Raw genomic sequence first — 19,664 nt, forward strand, 5'->3', positions numbered from 1 at the left:
TCGCTGCGGTACATATACGGCAGATCCCGGGTTTATGCGAAGCGTGCACGTACAGCTCGACATCAGCGAATCAATTACCAGTCGTAAATTGCATTGTGGGTGCATAGTGGGATAAGCTTATCTCTTATTCCTGATTATAACGGTATACGAGATTAATACAGGTCCATTTTTTTCAGTGGCGGATCAATATGCGGCACATGAAATAGACACCAATATGTAAGAATACTGCCAGTGCCTGGATATGAGATTATACACCATTGTTATGACTTTCGATAATTCGCTGGGAACTAACATTCGGATGGAGCTATTAATAGGGGCGGCAGCTATAGCATATGCCTCTAAGTCTATAGGGGCGCGAAAAGGGGGGAGGATTACTCTCAGGAACATGATTCCTTCTCCAGTTCTTCTGACAATGGACCAGCTCTGACCATGGTATGGGGTCCATGCATGCTCTAGCTGATCGGTCGGATCAGGAGGTTTTGTCATGGTAGATTTGTGACTTTGAAATAATTAATAAGTGACACCTGTCTATATATAGACCACCAAAAGGAGACAATAAAAGTGGTCTTTATAGGAAGGTATTTACAGGTTCCTTTAGTACATTTTTCAATGAGAATCAAGTAAGCCATTTTCAAACTAGGGAATCAAAAATGTGGTCTATGTAGATGGTCTTTCTATACATGCAGGAGGTCACTAAAGCAGGCTTGACTATATCATTATCATAAATAATTATAATTGTGCATTGAACAAATAACGACAATCGTCCTTGAAAAGTGGAAAGTTTTAGTAAAGGGAATCGATATCACCAATGAGAATTAATGATTGATTTAAAGGCCCCGTGTATCACAATAGCCAAGGTGTGCGCAGGGAAAATACCACCTCCCGTACACCCTCCTCCTTATCAAACAACATTATAAATAAGCATTTCATTCCCAAGCCTGGCTAGTCCCCAATGAGAATTAATGATTGATTTAAAAGTTGATCCATCTAGGCATATGAGATTGAGTTTGAGTTTATATTATTTATACACGGTAAAAGCCCGAAACAGTTTGCAGACTGGTTTCAATCAGGGCCGTGTCGATAAAAAAAACAACATAATCATGACATATAAACAATAGTAATATAACACTGACAAATTCACAACCATAACACGACAATATATAGGAAATAAGCTAAAAACACTTTACTTAATTAGAACTATATTGGTAGGCCCAAAAGATAAAGAATTGAAATAGGTTATGATCATCATAATCTGTTTGCATTATATATATATTAGGTAAAAGCAAAAAGGAGTTTAACAAGATTATAAATAAGTTAAGAACATATTATGTATTTATCTTAAATATTAAATAATCAAACTTTAAAACAATAAACAAAAGAAAATACACATAATGTAGAATGTGTATATAATAATTATGAAATTAATTTGTTTTTCTTGCGGAAGTGCTCTCCTTGTAAGCTAGTGCCCCATGCATCACAATAGCCAAGGTGTGCTCAGGGAAAAGATTACCTCCCGTAAGAGCACATTTTTTTGTTGGTGTGTCCCAAAATTTAAAAATTTGGCCGATCGATATTTCGTTTCGTTCGGGGGGGGGGGGGGGCTAAGGTCGGCTTTTCACTTATTACTACAATTTTTTAAATTTTTTAATAAAATTTAAAAAAAAAAAAAAATCCCTCCAAAACACACACATAAAAAAGTTTAAGGGGGGGGGGGCTTAACCCCCCCCCCCCCTGCGTACGCGCCTGTCTCAACCAATACTTAAAGGGGCACGTTCCCGCCAGTGTAGTTATCGGAACATGCCATCTGCGTAAGAGCCGTATTATGTTGGTGTCAATAGGCAGCTATAGCGCCGTCCGCCAGCGCGTACGTATATTTTGAGCGCCCTCTGGAATACGGGGAACATGCCCCTTTAACATATTCAATTGGTTTTAGACATTTGGACATAAAATGAAGAAAAATTTGAGAAATTCTAAAAATAGATTTTTGGTGACATCACACTTCACCACTCTTGATTACTCGTAATTCCATACCACTCTGTGCTTCGCACATGTCATTTCTGCCACGCATCCTTTTCTTATCCAGGGTCATTAGTCGTTCATGACTATGGATTAAAAGAGGTGCACGGGACTGACGGGAGTGTTTCAGCTGCAAATAGGTACTTATCTGAAGTAAAAGGGGGCACTTAATGGATACTTGAAAAAGTGCGGGCACTTTGCCCCCTTGCCCCCCCCCCCCCCCCCCGGGCCCGCCGCCTATATAAACCGGTCTATTCCACATGAAAATTCGGATCCTACAATAAAGCAGGCCCTGGATTTTAAAGGTAGGCCTATACAGTTTGAGATATTTAAGTTGAGAAAGTAATTGAATAGTTAAATTTGGCTTAGAATGGAAAGGAAAAAAAAAATTCCATTAAAAGCAGTATGGAACTTTTTTTTCCTTTATGAGAAAATGAATATTTATTTTAAAAATAAATATTAATTTTCTCATAAACGAGCTCATCGCTGCATCTGCAAATCAAGGCTGTGAGTCCATAACTCTATTATATTTCTATCAACTTTCTCCCTTTGAATTTTGAATAAAAATTGTCCGCATCTATCTTATTTTTCTTTTACTATATATATATATATATATATATATCATTTTTTGTTCTTATCTTATATATATCGAAATAATAATTTATCACCCTCGTTTGTTTGACTCGCTCGCAACATTTGAAAACAGGAGAGAGTCAAATCTGGACAACGAGATGCCCATAATATAAGTTTGAATATTCATGTATTTATCGAAGACTGAATGCATAAAAGTCATAGGCCTAAAAAATTTTTTTTTAAAGTCATGTATATTCGACTGCGAACTAGTTGCCGCATACATTATTTTACGGCATATGCCTTATTTTAAATCTTATCTAGTGTGTTGATTACAAAATAAAACTTTTATCGTATACAAAATGTATAATGTTTGCTCATCATTCACTTCACTCGCTCGCAAATTTAGAAATAAATGCGTGCGTTCGTTTGTACGTGGCAGAGTGATGCCAATGAATTTTCTGTGACTTTTTTGGATTGGGATGAGGCGATACTGTTTATTTAAAGGTATCGTGACAAAAAAAAGTGGGGGAAAAGAAGAAGGTTGAAAAACGCTGTTCTATAATCCATGCTCGATGTATTTTTTATGTTTTTTTTTTCAGTCAGGTAAAATTGTCACATGATTGTCCGTGGCCTGTTGAGTTAATAAATACATACACCGAGTCAGAGTCCTTTCCATACAGACTCAGGCGCGGATCCAGGATTTCTTAGGGGAGGGGGCCCAACTTTTTTTTTTTTTTGCTCCCGAAAATTTGAAAATCGCGCCGGCCGAAAAGTCGCTCAGTGGGGGGGGGTAAGCGGACATTTTTTTTTTTTTTTGGAGTCCCAAAAAAAAATCGCAACGACTCAGCCAGCCGAAAAGTCGCTCAGTGGGGGGGGGGGGGGGGGGGGGGGGGGGGGGGGGGGGGGGGGGGGTAGTGAGCACATTTTTTTTTTTTGGTCCTCGAAAATTTTAAAATTTGCACCCCCCCCTCTTGAGCGCCAGGGGAGGGGCCCAACCCCCCAAAAAGGTAAAAATCGCGTGATTTTGCATGATTTTTTTCTCAAGGGGGGGGGGGGGGGGCCGGGGCTCCCGGCCCCCCCCCTGGATCCGCCACTGCCAGGACTCATCAACCCTCTCTCTCTCTGCATCCGCAAGTCAACTATATCTATCACCATGCAAGCCGACACGTACTTACAAGCAGCATCTAATACATATACATGTATTTCAATAGTTCGTCGTTCTTGGTCGTACATGCTCGCATCACATGAAAGTATGCAGTATAGACAGGGAGGTGAGACTTGAACTCACATGCCCTGGTATAGACAAATTTATCATGACTGTATACGGTGTGAGAAACACTAAATCCGGGGTAAGGGGCAAATTTGTAAGCTCTCCCGCTCTAGCTACCTCCCCCTTTCCCCTATTTGTTTACTATTTATTAATTAATTTATTCATTATCATTTCATTTTTTTTATCTATGCATTTATATATTCGTGTTTGCATCTTTGCATGTATAAGTATCCCGATTTATATACTTATCTATTTCTCTATGTATCTCTCTATTTATCTGTTTATCTATTTATCTATTAGCTTATTGATATATTGATCTATATATTTATCTTCTTATCTGTATACCAATCTATAAATATATATATAGGTCTATACATTTTTTAATTTTTTATTAGGCCTATGATACCACTCCAACTCGGTCTCGAAATGGTTGGCAGGCCGAGTTATCAAAATTTGAGGTTGAATTTGTTGAGATATCCAATTATGCACAGCGAAGAAATCAACATGGAACGAAGGCGCGGCGTTGTAAATATTTTCCATATTTTGTGGGTATGCTGTGTCATATCCATGACAGAAATTCATTACTCGAATGCTTCATTTACTGGAGTAACGCAAAAGATTTTAGGAGGGCCACTGGATGGACTTATCGGAGTATTCGGAGACTTCAATATGGACAAGAAGACTGACGTTTTCGCCATTACTGACAATGGTAATACACGTACTAGCCTATGCGGTATATATACGGGCCCAGCCCCAGAGCTCCCCGGAGCGCGGAGCGGAGGATCGAGGAGCTGTCTGCTGTGCGCTGCGACTCGAATACAGGGATATCTCAGAAATTTTAAAAGAAAATGAAGATCTAGATTCAGCTATTTTTCGATACTGATAGTGAAAATGAAATTTGATTTGCTTGTGTTTTATTTTTTACTGGCCAGGCCAGGCCACGCATGATCAGTTAAGTTAGCCATTAATTAACAATTTGATTTGTTATTTCTTCTTCAATTTGGTTTTATTTGATTTATGTGTAGAAATCTTTCATCTTTGTGAATGTTTCTTAATGTTACTGTTACAGGTGTAGGTCTGAAGTCGGGTTGTATAGATCTAGTTCATTAATTTCCAGTGAATTTCAAGATTTTAGTAATATATTTCTACTAAATTCTAGCCCTCCTAATATTTCTTGCAAAGTCCAATAGTAATACTTCCTTTAGTAGATCTAGGAGTTATTACTTCGTCTCAGAATTAACTTTTTCTGTTTATATAACAACATTATTGTATAACTCATTTGAATGTGTTTATCATTTTATGGAAATACTTTTTATAATACATCATCATAATCATCAATTCATCATCATCATTGACCTTATTGTCACTTTTGTCTACTCTTCTTCCCTTTTCCTTCTTCATCTTCTACTATTATTCTTTCTTGCTTACTTGCTTGATTCCTTTCTGCCTCTGTTTCTCTCACTGTCTCTATTTCATACAGGTCATAAAATTGAGTTATACATGAAGGATGGTAATAGTTCCTATCTGTTACATATTCAACAGTCTGCAACTATAAGCAGGTATGTTTCACTATGCTCCATCCCCCCTTTTTTCTCTCTCTGATTATAATACTAAAATCAGAAGCGGATCTAGAGGGGGGGTTGGGGGGGTTGCAACCCCCCCCCCAAAAAAAAAAAATCCGGGGACCATTTTTTTAAATCTTATCTTTTTTTTAAAACTTAATTTTATTTTATTCTATTTCTATGTATTTATTTCATTTATTATTATTATTATTATCATTATTATTATTATTATTATTATTATTTCTTTTGGGGGGAGGGGGGGGGGGGGGGGGGTTGGGCGAACAAATGTCACAGAGTCCCTTGCCCCCCCCCCCCCCCCCCCCCCCCCCCCCCCCCCCCATCAGCTTTTTTGAGGACACGGGCCACCGCCGAAGTGGAAAAAAAAAGAAAGAAAAAAGAACGCACGCTGGAGAGAAACCCTTTCAAGTGCAAATATTGTGAGAAGATTTTCAACTCATCTGGTAACCAAACACATGATAACTCTGGATATAACTGTGTATTTAACTGTTACTTGATTTAAAAAGACGTTATCATGCACTGCTTTTTATGGTCTCCATTGTGTTAATAGATGCCAGGAAAACATCACTTACGGGGTTCAAATAAACACCCCCCAAAAAATCGGCTCGCCGCTTTGCGGCTCGTGGACGATGCTCTGCATCGTCATAATTTTGATCAACCCCCCCCTTAGCAAAAAGCTAGATCCGCCCCTGAAAATTGATATGTTTTTTGAATAATAAAGGTACACAACTGAATGTGTAAAAGGATATTTTTTTAAATCCAATTCCATTCAAAAGCTATTTAATGTAGCACCCTTTCCTTGTAGTTACAAAGCGCTGCACACATTGCTCTTCATGTGTGGGCCACTTAAACAGTAATATATTACTTCAGAAACACCAGTTGAGCTAATGCAATACAATATTCTCTAGCAAAGTAAAGAGCGCTTCAGAAGTTTCATGAACCAATGGCCTGAATGGGTACAGTGACAAATTGGAGGAATTATTATTATAAACTACATATTGAGAGCTATTCGAAAGAAAGCTTTCAAAACAAGATGATAGACAAATTTGAGTGTTCTAGTTTCTGAGTGGTGAGTCAACACACCGATTACTGTGCTGGGAGACATTGCCAGGCATAGCGCCAGGTGGAGGGTCATAAATCCTGACTTTAAATTTTTTTTTGCGGCTAAAAAGTGCGTCTTATACACAGAGATTTATGGTATTAAGATTTATTCAAACTTGCAATCCCTTTTAACAGTCGGTAGAAATTGAAGCTGATATCTAAATAAAAGTCAACTGATTTAAATGACGGTCATGTTCAAACTTTTCACTAATCCATGAACATCCAGGACAGAGGATACAATCACTAGCGTGGCATCGGGAGACTTTGATGGAGACTTTCAGATAGATGTGCTGATAACTACCAAGCCTAATTCAGATCCACTCAGTGTGAATGTACCCACCAAGGCTTTTGTCTATTGGGGCAATATAACAGCTATGGAGTATGGTAAGAAATGTATTCCAACAAGCTTTCTGTCTCCCTTTTTTAAAAAAAAGGAAGAAGAAAATGAGATAATCAGATAAAAAAAAATGAAAGGATAAAGATCCAAAGGATATAGTTCAAGTAGTATTCTTTGATGTTCTATAGATTTAGCATATTTTGAGTGCTTGCATGAATTCTCACAACAGATTATCAACATTTTCCTGTCTTAACCTCAAGTAGGTAGTATGATCCCATGTTCTAGAAGATTTTAGGTTAAATGAGTAATTTTCCATGAGATATATGAGGACCATTAATTTTAATGATTCTGTATCAGAAGGTATGCACTAGATAGCATGTGTCAGGACTTAAAAACAAAGTACAATATGCCTGATGTGTTCACACCATTAATTCATTTGTGCAGTCATTTTGATTGGATTAAAGGTATACCGGTAGACCAGTATTGGAAACGCCCCCCTCTCAAAAAATGAAATGGAAGCTCTCATTATCAATCATGTGAAAGAATATGATTTTACTAATACGTGATGATACAAATTTTGCCCTGAAACCACCTACTAATTGGTATATTTGGTAAATTATTATATCTATCCGGACCGGATAGATATCGTGCATGCGTCACATAGTTCCATATACATATTTCTGTGTACAGTGCTTGTAACTTTACCAAGACTGGGCCAAATTTCTTATCATTTTGATGATTCCAGAACTTTGCAGTACACACCAATACTTATATGCTAGATGATCAACCTTTTCTGATCGATTCCACAACGTTTCTTTCACAATGCAATCACATGACCAGAACTGGTCTTTACCTTTAAGTTGAATGATGTTTACTTGTGATCTTATTTTCTACAATATCTTTCAGGTCCTCCCTCATTGGTAACAGATCAGTTATCAGATCAGCCTTTAGTCATGGAGTAAGTATTACATTGAACAGAAATGTATAGTTCACTTTCATAACAGGAGCTTGCTTAATTTGCCATAAACATTGAAATCTTTGTCTAAGGTTTGTCCAAGGAACTAATCATGACCCTATGCTATTTTCCAAAAATCAGAAAATGCACACAATATATATTCCCTTACGTTGACAATTGGGTATCTCATGTAGGCATGTTGATGGAAGAAATAAAGGGATAGAAATATGGATGTAACATAAATTGTGTTTCTTGAATTTGAATTTTCTGAATTGCAATGTATGAGAGTGTAGAAATTGATGTCCCCAAAAGTGACGAAACCCAATCTTGTCATAAATCCTTTTTTAATTTTGTTTAATGTAATATCCACTGTCATGAACTTCATATTTTGAGTATCATTCAGTTTTTGTAAAATAGTCTCTTCTTCTTTTGCTCATGAATCCTTTATGAATCAGCCTTGTCTTGTGTCATTAATTTTCCTGTGTAGTTGTGATGGTGACATGATTCCAGATATCTTTGGAGCAGACATGACAGGAAAGAAGATGTTCTGGAAGACAATGTAAGTGGGTCACTACTTCATTCATTGCATTCTGATTGAAAGGCTTAAGGACTATACTAGTGTCAAGTAGTAAGACATCAACGTTGACCACCTTCCTGAGAAAGAATGAAAGGAATTGTGAAATTGATCAGAGAATGAACTAAATCGCACAAAATTAGAAAGCTGGAATCACAACTGTAAATGAATGTGCAAGTTTGTGTTATGCAATATTGAATATTTTCACAATTTTTTGTCAGTCTTTATACATACCTCACAACCATGCAATCTTATGTGTTCCTAAGAAATTATCTACAATGAAAACTGCTTTAATGACCACCTATCTGTAAAGAAATATTTTATATTTTCCTTGAGAATTGTTTTCTCTTTGGGATCTGTGCTATAGTGTTCTGTACAGAAAGACCAATATTGTCTCCGTGGAGTTCATCTGCAAGTTCCTTTATTCATGTTAAATAACCTTTATTTTATAGGATAAACGACTCTAGGAAATTTGTTGAGGAGCCTCTCCTTGGCCGTGAAAGTCAGCACTTGGTGGTGCCTAACTCTAACGCCTTCTTGGACCTGACCGGTAACTTTGCTGCTGACCTTTTCATGGTGACCTCATCCAATGGGTCATCTGATGTGACCTTTGAGATCTGGTCCTACATGGCAGGCACGGATGATGAACTGAACACATGGCAGTTCAACAAGGGTTACTCTCCTCCTACTAAACCACAGATTGCACATCTAGGAGTGTCTACCTTTGCAGACATGAGTAAGTTATGACATATTATCTGCAGAAAGCTAGAAGGGCATTAATCCTCTCTAGAATTATATGAGATGAAGCTCTTCTGGCTTCATTAGATGCTGTCATGAGATGTTGATTGATAATGTTAAACTTGAGCATGATGCATGCAACAATTAAGTCTCGATATTCTTACCCTTTTTTTCTCTGACCTACCCGGTTCCTTGATATGATCCCTTTCCTATGACTAGAGAAGGGATTCAATGTCTTTGGGACACTTGGTCAATAAAGCTAATCATGGATTCTGAAAATGGCATGAAGTCAATTTCTCCCAGAATCCCTCAAAGCTTATATTGAATGCTAGAAACTACAAATTAATGAAATCTTTGGTGGAAGAGAATCATCACTAAGCCTTTGAATTGATTTTGATTCAACTTCCTGAAAATGAAGTTTACTTAAAATTGATATCTCTCATTTCCATTGCATTGCAGATGCTGATTCCTTTCTGGATCACATTCTACCAGTATGCTTCAATGATAACTGCACAAAGGGAGCCATCTATGTTAAATTCTTGGGACCTGTAAGTTGTGATTTATCTTCCAGAACACTAAACGATCTTTCTGTTTTTAATTGCATTTAGGAAAATTTTCTCTTCCCTAACTAGTATGCATTTCATTTGCATAGATTGTCAGATAAGGATAAAATGTCTCAAAAGTTTTCATAATGTCCATACTTATATGAAAAATACGACTTATGACATTTGCAATTTATTGTTAAGTCTAAAGTGGCAATGCTTCTATGCATTTTGTACATGCACACATCATTAAAGGAATTTTCACCTACCACTCACCAGTTTACTACGCTTGGGGGAAAAAGTGGGAAATATATATACTAATACCTTTGATCTTGACCCCATGCCTTTGTAACTCCAGTTGATATTCATACTACTTCACTGTTTAGTCAGTTGTAAGAATCAGTTGTAAATTCATAAACTAAACTACGAGCAATTAATGAGATACAATAATCTTTTGCAATACAGTAATTTTCATGTAGTATGGCAGCAGCTAGATGCGTCTTTCTCTTTTCCATGTTGATTAGATGGATTCACCATGGACACCCATGTTTAACCTTACCCAGTTGGATTATGATAAGAAGACTTGGGGGTTTGTGCCACCGTCAGAACACCTGACAGACTTCACTGTACTACCCTTGGTAGCAAGGACAGGTGACTTCAACCTGGACACTTTCAATGATGTCCTTGTTCTGGTTCAGTCCGGTGTTAAAGGGTGAGTGTGAAGGCTCCTAGCAGCCATTGACAACTTAAGAAGGTCATGGTGCCTTTAACAAACAACATGCCAGTGAAATAATGAGGAATGATTGCCAATCCAAGGAGCATTGCACGCCACAAACTCCAGTGACAATTGCTCCTAGATCTGTTTCTAAGGACCAAATTCCAAGTTTCATCCCTTGACCCAACACTATACCGACCTCTAACCCTAAATCTAACCTAAAGTCTTATGTGAAACCAGATCTTGAAGAAAAAAAAACTGATATTGATGATGTAATAAAGCGCAGAATGAATAAAGCTTGAGTTAATAAAGGTAAGCATACAGTAATGAATTTTGTTGGTCAGATTAAGTGAGCCTACCTTTGTGTATGTGCCAAATTTTCAATCCCACGATCCAATTATTTATTAGAATTATCTTGGAACTCTCTTCTCAGATCCTTCCAGAGACGGATTGTGCTGCTGGAGAATGTGGGTGACAGCCTGCAGCCTGCTTGGGTCACAGACCCAACTAACGACATCATATCCCCAGTACTAGCTACATTCATTGACATACAACGTACAGTAAGTTCTTTCTTTTTGTGTTTCAATCATAAACAAGATTGGACTGGAATGTGTAGAGAATTTAATTGTTTTTATAATTCTATAACTAGCACCCACTCTTTATTTGATAATTTTTCTGTTATCTTGTGTATGCGTTTGTGTAATTATTTTCTCCTCTTGTCTTACTTTTCCTGCCATATGTAGTTCATCCTGTATGGGTTATGAGGATGATTATAATTTCATTTACTACATTCCTTAACATGAGGTTGAAGTGAATTCGCTATTTTCTCTGGTTATTACTTGTTTTTAGAAGAAAAAATTACATTTTTCCTTCACCATCCACACTATTTGATATTCACTCTTTGCAAATACTGTATGATTTGCATTGCAGGGCCAGCTGGACATCATTATCGTCAATCAAACCTCTGGAGGGAACCAGCATGATTATGATATCTATCTCATGGATAACATATTGGCCATTGACGCTTACTTTGTACAGATGGAGAGTAAGGATATAAACTTATCAGTTTGGCTGCTTCTACATATTTCAAGCCCTAATTTTGTATTTTGATGTAGTTGCTTAGCCAATAAACATTCTGATGTCTGTGGTGGGGGTTTAACGGTTAGGTGTGATGATTTATATAACTTATTGATTAATTTCTGATAGTAAATAATGCCACTTTGATTAACATCGCCACCACAGGTCTTAACCTTTAAAACATATGCCCTCTTATTTTATTTTTTCTTTAAAACATTTTTATTGTTCTGTTACGAAAGATTTGTAAGTTCAAGTCTAGACAGAGTTCTATCAGAATTATCATGAAAGCTGAAATGTAAAGGTTTTATAATTTGGTTGTATAAGGCCTTAAAAAAAAGATGTTGTAAATTTCCCTTTGCGACCGTCCCAAAAATCTTGAAATCTACGGTCGGCTTTTTGAAAGTGTTTTTTTTTTTACCATTTTTTTTAGGAAAAAAATGTATTAAAGCATTCAAAACTGTAAAATATCAGCCCAAAAAGGGAGGAAAAAAAAGAGAAGATTTCCGACCGACCGACCGACCCATGTTTTGGCACCTAAAGGGCAATGCAACATCTTTTTTTTTTTAGGGCTAATTGTACTGCTGAAACTATATTATTTCCCCAAAGGATGGAAACGATTATGGTAAGTGAGTTGTTATGTGCTAGATTTCTCTAAATCAAGTGGCTTGAGTTTCAATTGGTGATGTTTCTGTTCTTGTTTCAGTTCTGAGTGGACTCTGCAAGACAAACTGCCCCTTAAGCTCCAGCATAGTAAGTCAACAACAGGCTTTTAGCATTTCTGATCTTAGATCATACATGTTTAACATTAATGATTAAACTGATTACTCTGTTATGATACTTGATGATTGTGATATTTAAATTGTACAACTAAACCCTGTGGAATGAAAAATTACATCATAGGATAAGCAATTTTGTTTGATATTTAATTTAATTTTTAAAGGGGTAAGAAAATGGAATTTCAGTTATATTATACACTTTGATAGATCGTAACTAAATAGTTTGCTTTGGAATGTGAATTTACATACAAATATATCACAAACTGCCCCAGTGTATTGAAGGACTTTTTTAAAAACCTATCTCAAGATTATTGAGTAATTCTCAGAAGGCAGTTTTTGTGGCCACCGCTTTCTATAAGATGATCCTTAAATGTTAGATACCCCAGTCTTCTATCTGTCCCTGACTAACATGTATTGTTTTCTACAGCCATATGGGGTAGCCCAGCCAGGTCCTGTGGTCAGGTATGAGACTACTAGCTCTATAGGCCAACCTCAGATGACTGGAGGTAAGTTAGCCCTTTCTTTCATTCACCAATAATATCTATCTTTTATACATTCTTTCAGAGTCAGTGGCATAATATTATTTGATTGCATTATGATATTAAAAGAGAAGACATGTATGGATTTTTAGATACTCTGCTTCACGTAGGCTAAATTTGTTGTTATTTTCTTTTAAATCAAGTGTACAGAATGTATCTCAATTCATATTAGACATGCTTAGCAGACATGCATGACATCAACATTGTGATGTCTATCGTATAGATGTTACATTTTTCAGATTTAGCAAACTTGGCAGTGTGTCTAGCCCCTACCAGAGGCCAAATTCGCCAAACTGATTCAAATTCAATTGCATTCAGTGCTGTTCTCCATTAAAAAGTTACTTTGACTCCCTTTTACTGCGTGATTGATGGACTATATTTGTCCTTCTCTTAATACAGGTTCCCAGCTCTCCCAGTCTGCTTACTTCTCCCTGCAGCTCCCCTATGTCCTACTAGGACTGGGACAGAATCCTAACTTTGTAGACACTCTTATGGTTGGTGTTCCTGGCCCAACACAAGAAGGAACACAGGTTAGACCTTTTTCTTCCCTTCCTTCCTGAATCGCAAATCATTAATAACCATATGTATTTGTAAACTTTAAAAATCAAACATGTTTTTTTAACTTAGAAAAGTTGAAGGAAAACATGCATATTTGCCTATGACTGAGACAATCATGAATAAAATATTTAGCTCACATAGTTTCATCAAGTCGTAAAATATTGCAGGTAGAGTTTGGTGTAACAAATTTTCAAACATAATACTTTACCATTAATCATCTTGATGCCAATATTGGTAAATAATGCTTAGAAATATGTCTGAATCTTTTCTGAACTTGTTCTTTATATGTCAAGGAGAAAGAGAACCTATTTTTTTTTACAGTTTCATTTCATTTTTCATTTCATTTCGGTTTATTGAATCAAAATTCCATGTTAAAACAGTCGGGAGACTGATACAAACAGTTAAAATCAACTCTTCACCAGCACTTACTGTAAGAAAATTTAAATCACTATCTGCTCTGAAATGTAAAATTTTAGTATTTACAAATAGTAACCTCTGTGTATCAAGAATATGATTCAGGCAAGATTTTTTATTTTTATACATGTAGAGTATATGTGTAAATATTAATTTCTGTGTCATCAGCTGAATAATATATATATATATTATTTCTTTTCTGCGTAGAACAAGAGGGTACATGAATGGACATCTGTTATACCCAACTCACAGCTGATCGTCATCCCGGATCCTTTGGACAAACCTAACGAGTGAGTATACATATATTGGATGCTCTAGGGCAAGCCTTAGGATATTGATTACAGTCATTACATCAAAGGATTTAGTATACATGTTGATTTTGTTAATTCAAACATCATATTAAATGATACAATTAATATTTGTGTTCTTCACAGCTATAATTTATTGAATTGACATTTATTTTCATCATATAAATTAACATAATAATATTCAAAATATAAAGAAAATATGAAAGTAAAAACCATAGTACAAATGGAAAATGGTGCATCTGTAAAAGCTGATAGGGCTTGTAATTTATTAGACACAAAATGCACAGATACCATGAATTTGCCTATGATTAGACATCAGTAAATAAAGATGGTCTCTCTTTGAGGAAGTCCACGTAGCAGATTATATCATTAAGTATAAAATATAATTGATTATTATGAACCAGGCCTGATAAAAACTCGATTTAAATTGGTTTTCCGATTTTTAATATTTTTTCATAATTTTTTTTCCCTGTTTTTTTTCACCCCTGTAATGAACATATCAATGATTTCCAGAGGTTACTAAGATATACTTTTCTCTAAAGTCAAGAAAAGATTTATGTTTATCACTTATAAGCTTTATTCAATCATCAAAATATATTTAATTATGTAATTATGATATGTTCATTATTTTCACCATTAACAAAATCTGCTATCTGGCTTTCAGGTTGAAATGTATTATTTTAGTCATAGTGTCAATAAACCATTATGTTTGAGGTTAATTTAACAAAATATACTTTGCCTTTTTCTTCTTTTGTCCCAGTTGGATAAGCAAGATTCTAATCATCCCTGGCCAATCTGTTCTCTTGACTGGTATTATCTTGATCTGTACTTGTGTTGTTTTGACATTAACAGCAGCATTTCTTCATCTCAAAGAGAGGGTATGCTACCATTCTTGTTTATTTTTGGAAATCTTTCTTCAGGTTGTTTCTCCATACAGCTTCAATTCACTTGATGTATTCCTTCCTCTTTCTCTTTCTGTTACTTTTATATTTATTCTGTTCTCTTCCCATCCACTCATTATTTTTTCTTTTCATTACATATCTGTTTTTCCATCATTTTTGTTGTTGTTGTGGGGGAGGGGGGGGGGGGCCATTGTTGTGGCTTCATGTTTTCAGTGAAGATTACTAGATACATTCATGTTTTATGCTTTCTAGTTTATACCTTATTAAATAACAAATAATCATTCATTCATTCACTATTCATGTTCTGCTTGTACAATGTAAGATCATGCAATCTAACTTTCTCCTCTCTTTCTATTAACTTACAGAAAGATGATGAAAAGGAGAAGAGACAAGAAGCCCATCGATTTCACTTTGATGCCATGTGATCTTCACACCTTTCAAAGCTTGCTCTTATTTATTATAGTACAGTATTCCTTGCTCGATTGAACTACATGAATTCTAATTAACTCTGATACACTGCACAGCTGTCTTTCTGTAACAAGCATTGTGAAATTAGATATGGTGCTTTGATACATCCCTTACAATCAGCATGGGAAATATATGATGGCTCGTACCTCTCTACCCACAATTTCTTCATGAAAGAAAATGAAAATAAATTGAAGGTCAGTGACATTGTCACAAATATAATTAATAAAATTTGAGGACTAAATAAAACGGGATTGTAAGCCATGAAGTGTATATTGGGAATAAGTCAAATGTTGCCATTGATTGGCAAAAGTATTTTCATTCTTTTGCTGGTAGTAACTAATGCAGTCAGAAAATCAACCTTGTATTATTAACTGCAATATCTAATGAATAGATATCCATTTCAGAATGATCCATGCTATATTCCAAAAATATATTTAGCATAAAAATATCTCTGTACTGGCTGTGGTTCTGGAACATGTTAAGCACTGCTTTTACACATTTTTCACAGGTACAGTGTCTGTAGATATATATAACACATGATGTAGTTTCCCACATCCCAGCAAGCGAATCATTAGAATATACATTTGTGGTAGAAGAGAAATGTTGTTGATTGCTTATCGATTTCATTTATAACTTACTTGATAGAGCATCCATGATTTTAAAGCATGTTAAAGAAACAGCCAATACTTAGCAATGATTCTCATCTTGCCATTGCAATTGGTTTTCCAAGAATCTGACATCTTTTATAGATATACATGAAAAAGGGAAAGCATTCTTCACATATCCTTAAATTTGTATTCATTCATTTGATACATGTACATCAATTTTATAATTTCAAATCAGTATTTCTTAACTTTAGCAAGTTTGGGTTATACCGTAATCCTCTGTCTTACTTTGAATCCATGTAAATTTCAGGACCACGTCCTATAAACTTGCCATTAAATCAAACTGATTTTTAACAAATGCTAACACAACACTCCTGCAAATACTATACTGCATATGAAGTTGTAAGTTTGCAACTCTACACTCGATTGTAGTTCTTGAAATCAATGTGTATCAATGACAACTCTCTATAAGACAGTGCCCATGTCATTAATGATGATAGCCTGTAGGTCAAATGAATTAATTTCTTTCTAAGATCCTCCTGATACTAGTTAGAGATAGCTGTAGAAAATTGCTAAACTAAAATTCAAGGAGAGAAAATTGATGTCTTCCATATGTGCAAATGCTTTTATATTATATGGTGAATATGCGTAGAGCATGTAGTGTATATTATATTTTGATACTACATGTATATTCATTTCTTTCTCTATATGTTTTGTACATGCATGCACATATTTACACAACGGTACTGAAAGTAATATATCTTTTATTCTAAATGTGCAGTCATAGAAATTTAAGTAAAGAGATACTATTCAGCTCTTGACTGTATAGCATGTATGTTGTGTATGTTTTGATATGTTACATGCCACATTTGTAAGCTACTTGTAGATTTCAAAGAAAAGTGCAATGTTTTAATTTATGGGATACATTCCTTCTTTTCATGTATTTTGTCAAATGCTTGTATATGTCTAATGTGATTTTATATATAGTTGTGGGTTAAATTAATGATTAGTCATACATGTTTAATATTTAGTAAATTTATATATGGTTGGTATATGTTTATGTGACTAATTACCTAAAGCATGAGGTATAAAATACGAAGGGCAATGTGATATTCATGCAATATAAAAGAAAGCGGGACAGGATAGATACATTAACAATACAGAATTCCTTAATCTCATACTACTCATGGTACAGAAGGCTAGATAATTGTACGATCATACACTGGAACCTCAGTTTACTAAAAGGATAACTGAAGCAAAAACCTCACAACCAGTCCTTTTAGGCAGGTTTGGAACACACACTAGACCACAATCTCACCTGTATTCATTATTTTCAGAATATAATTTGCTACGATGCCCAGATGGGAATGGTGTTTACCTCTCTGGTTAGTTTTTGTAGAATGCATTTATGTGAAAATTGTATGGAGTACAGTTTTCAGTCAAAATAGGTGCATTTCAAAGTAGGCAATAATTCTGTAGAATCAAAGGGGAGGGGGGGGGGGTGGATGCATACAAAGGTGAATTTATATGTATGGAGGACTTCTAGAATGCAAGTATGTCTGAATGTTTGGTACTGTCCATATCCTGATGGTTTTGTATGTAGGGATTTTTCACATTAATGCTATGACGCGTGATGAAAAATTGTCACATTGATGTATACGAAATAAATGAATTCATCTTTAGCTCATGTCAAAACAACTTTGCATCTTTTGTTTGTTTCATCTGTTCATGACAATATGCCCTTATAATAATAATAATGATGATATTCACATTTGTATAGTGCCTCATACACATGTACTACCAGGCACCATTTTACAAGTGCATACATGTCAATCCAACCACAGTAACGTTTTCATCCTCCTGCAGGGGTACCCAATAAGGCCTGGGTGGAGAGTGGCAAATGTAGACGAAAGCCTTGCTAAAAGACTTGAAAGGTGATCCACAGTCTGGTGACGTATCCACTGGATCACGGCACCTTATGATCAAAGCACTGGAATATTCATATATACATTAAAGCCACACTACACTACTTATAGCTACTTGCGCCCTCTTTTTCTTATGTTTATTGAGAGCTGATTTGATGATAACCACCTGCCAGTGACCTTGCAGGGAGGTCTAATCCCTCCATGCCAAACTAGTGCAGAGGGGCTTTAAATAACAATATGCAACTAATGACGTATTGATGTCTTCCCATCAAACTTTGCTAAAGTTTCGGCCCAGAAAGCGTAAGTGGTGTGCATCTGTAAAAAGCCTATGTTCCTAGTGGACAAGTCCGATTTGGCATCCTGATTCTTTTCAAAATAGACTCGAAAAAAATGTGATTAAGACACTTCCAAAAAGTCCTTGTTTGCTCATTTGGGACTGGTGTGGGCATACAGTTCTTTCATCTAAAAAACGCACAAAAACAGTGATTGAAGAAAAGAACAAACATCTTGTGACAGATGGCAAAACTACTATTATTCATGGTCTCATTGGCTGAAAATCAGACTCCAATAAATAAACATACACGAAATAGTAATATGCAGTTGTTATTCACAATAGGTTTAATTTTGTACAATATTAGATATATCATTTACACATGTAATAATAAATCATTGCTTTTTGTCATTTTTGCCTTCAATATATGTAATGATGTCTAAATAGGTTGATTCAATGCAATACATAAATATTCCTTGTTTTACATCTTATCTGTCTTTCTATGACAATTCAAAAGAAGCCCTGAACTGATGATTTTACATACTTTTACATGTTAGTGCTCTTCAGCAACAAATTTTCAAACAATATAATTCCTTTTTGCAAAAGCATTGGGAAGCTGATCTACTATAAATATTCCATCACAAAATGATTAATAGAAGTCATATAATGACTGATGACAGGAATCAAATCTGAGTTATTGACTTCTTCACAAGTCACTTTCATCTCATTGATTTTAGCCTATTCAAGATTAATTTAACCCATGTATTTTTGAAATTATAATTAAATTCAGTTTGATTTCATAAATTTTTGTTTCCTGGGTGCTGCTCAAAAGAAAAATGTACAAGACCTTTTCTCATGCCTATACTACAATAAACCTGTATAAAAAGTTGATAAATGCAAGAACTTTGAAATGTAACTTGGTTAATCACATTCTTTCCTCTGATTTCAATATATAATGAAAATGACCTACCGGTAAGCTGCTGAATGCATAATATTTTGACAACGTGGCTATGAAATAGGCTGCCACAGGCATCAACGATACAAAGAAAAAACAAGAGTAAACTTTTATTTTGTGTATACTATAATAAGTATATATCTACATGTATGATTCTGTGCAAGTCAATAAAATCATCAGTTCAGTGCTTCAACAATTGATATACATGTACAATACAAGTTCAAATACAAGCGCGCAAATATAACAGTGTATAAATTCAGGAACATTTAATAATACAAACTCATGATTACTTCAATATATATTTCTTTGTTTGCTATGCTACAAGCACAATGTGTACTGAAATACTTGGTCACAAGCCCAGGTACTGTGTACTGAAAGAAACCAGTTTATTCTTCCATTCCAAATAACAGAACATTACCTTAATACCTAAATTCACCAATAAAATGAATTAAAGACCTTTCTGCT

At 35.4% G+C, this 19,664-nt stretch overlaps 1 protein-coding gene across 1 annotated transcript; it reads left to right on the plus strand.

The window, feature by feature from the left end:
• Positions 1-4,344: 4,344 nt before the first annotated feature.
• Positions 4,345-17,746, plus strand: LOC580710 (T-cell immunomodulatory protein). Its single transcript, XM_780751.5, has 16 exons — positions 4,345-4,568; positions 5,340-5,418; positions 6,767-6,924; positions 7,784-7,835; positions 8,320-8,391; positions 8,859-9,142; positions 9,604-9,692; positions 10,211-10,398; positions 10,835-10,961; positions 11,332-11,446; positions 12,182-12,228; positions 12,682-12,760; positions 13,193-13,323; positions 13,973-14,055; positions 14,834-14,951; positions 15,341-17,746. Exons 1-16 carry the CDS (start codon positions 4,364-4,366, stop codon positions 15,398-15,400), a joined length of 1,887 nt encoding a protein of 628 aa, XP_785844.4. The 5' UTR covers positions 4,345-4,363; the 3' UTR covers positions 15,401-17,746.
• The last annotated feature ends 1,918 nt before the right edge of the window (positions 17,747-19,664 follow it).

The sequence above is a fragment of the Strongylocentrotus purpuratus genome, unplaced genomic scaffold (assembly GCF_000002235.5).
Source record: "Strongylocentrotus purpuratus isolate Spur 01 unplaced genomic scaffold, Spur_5.0 spur5_scaffold_8, whole genome shotgun sequence".
NCBI lineage: Eukaryota > Metazoa > Echinodermata > Echinoidea > Camarodonta > Strongylocentrotidae > Strongylocentrotus > Strongylocentrotus purpuratus.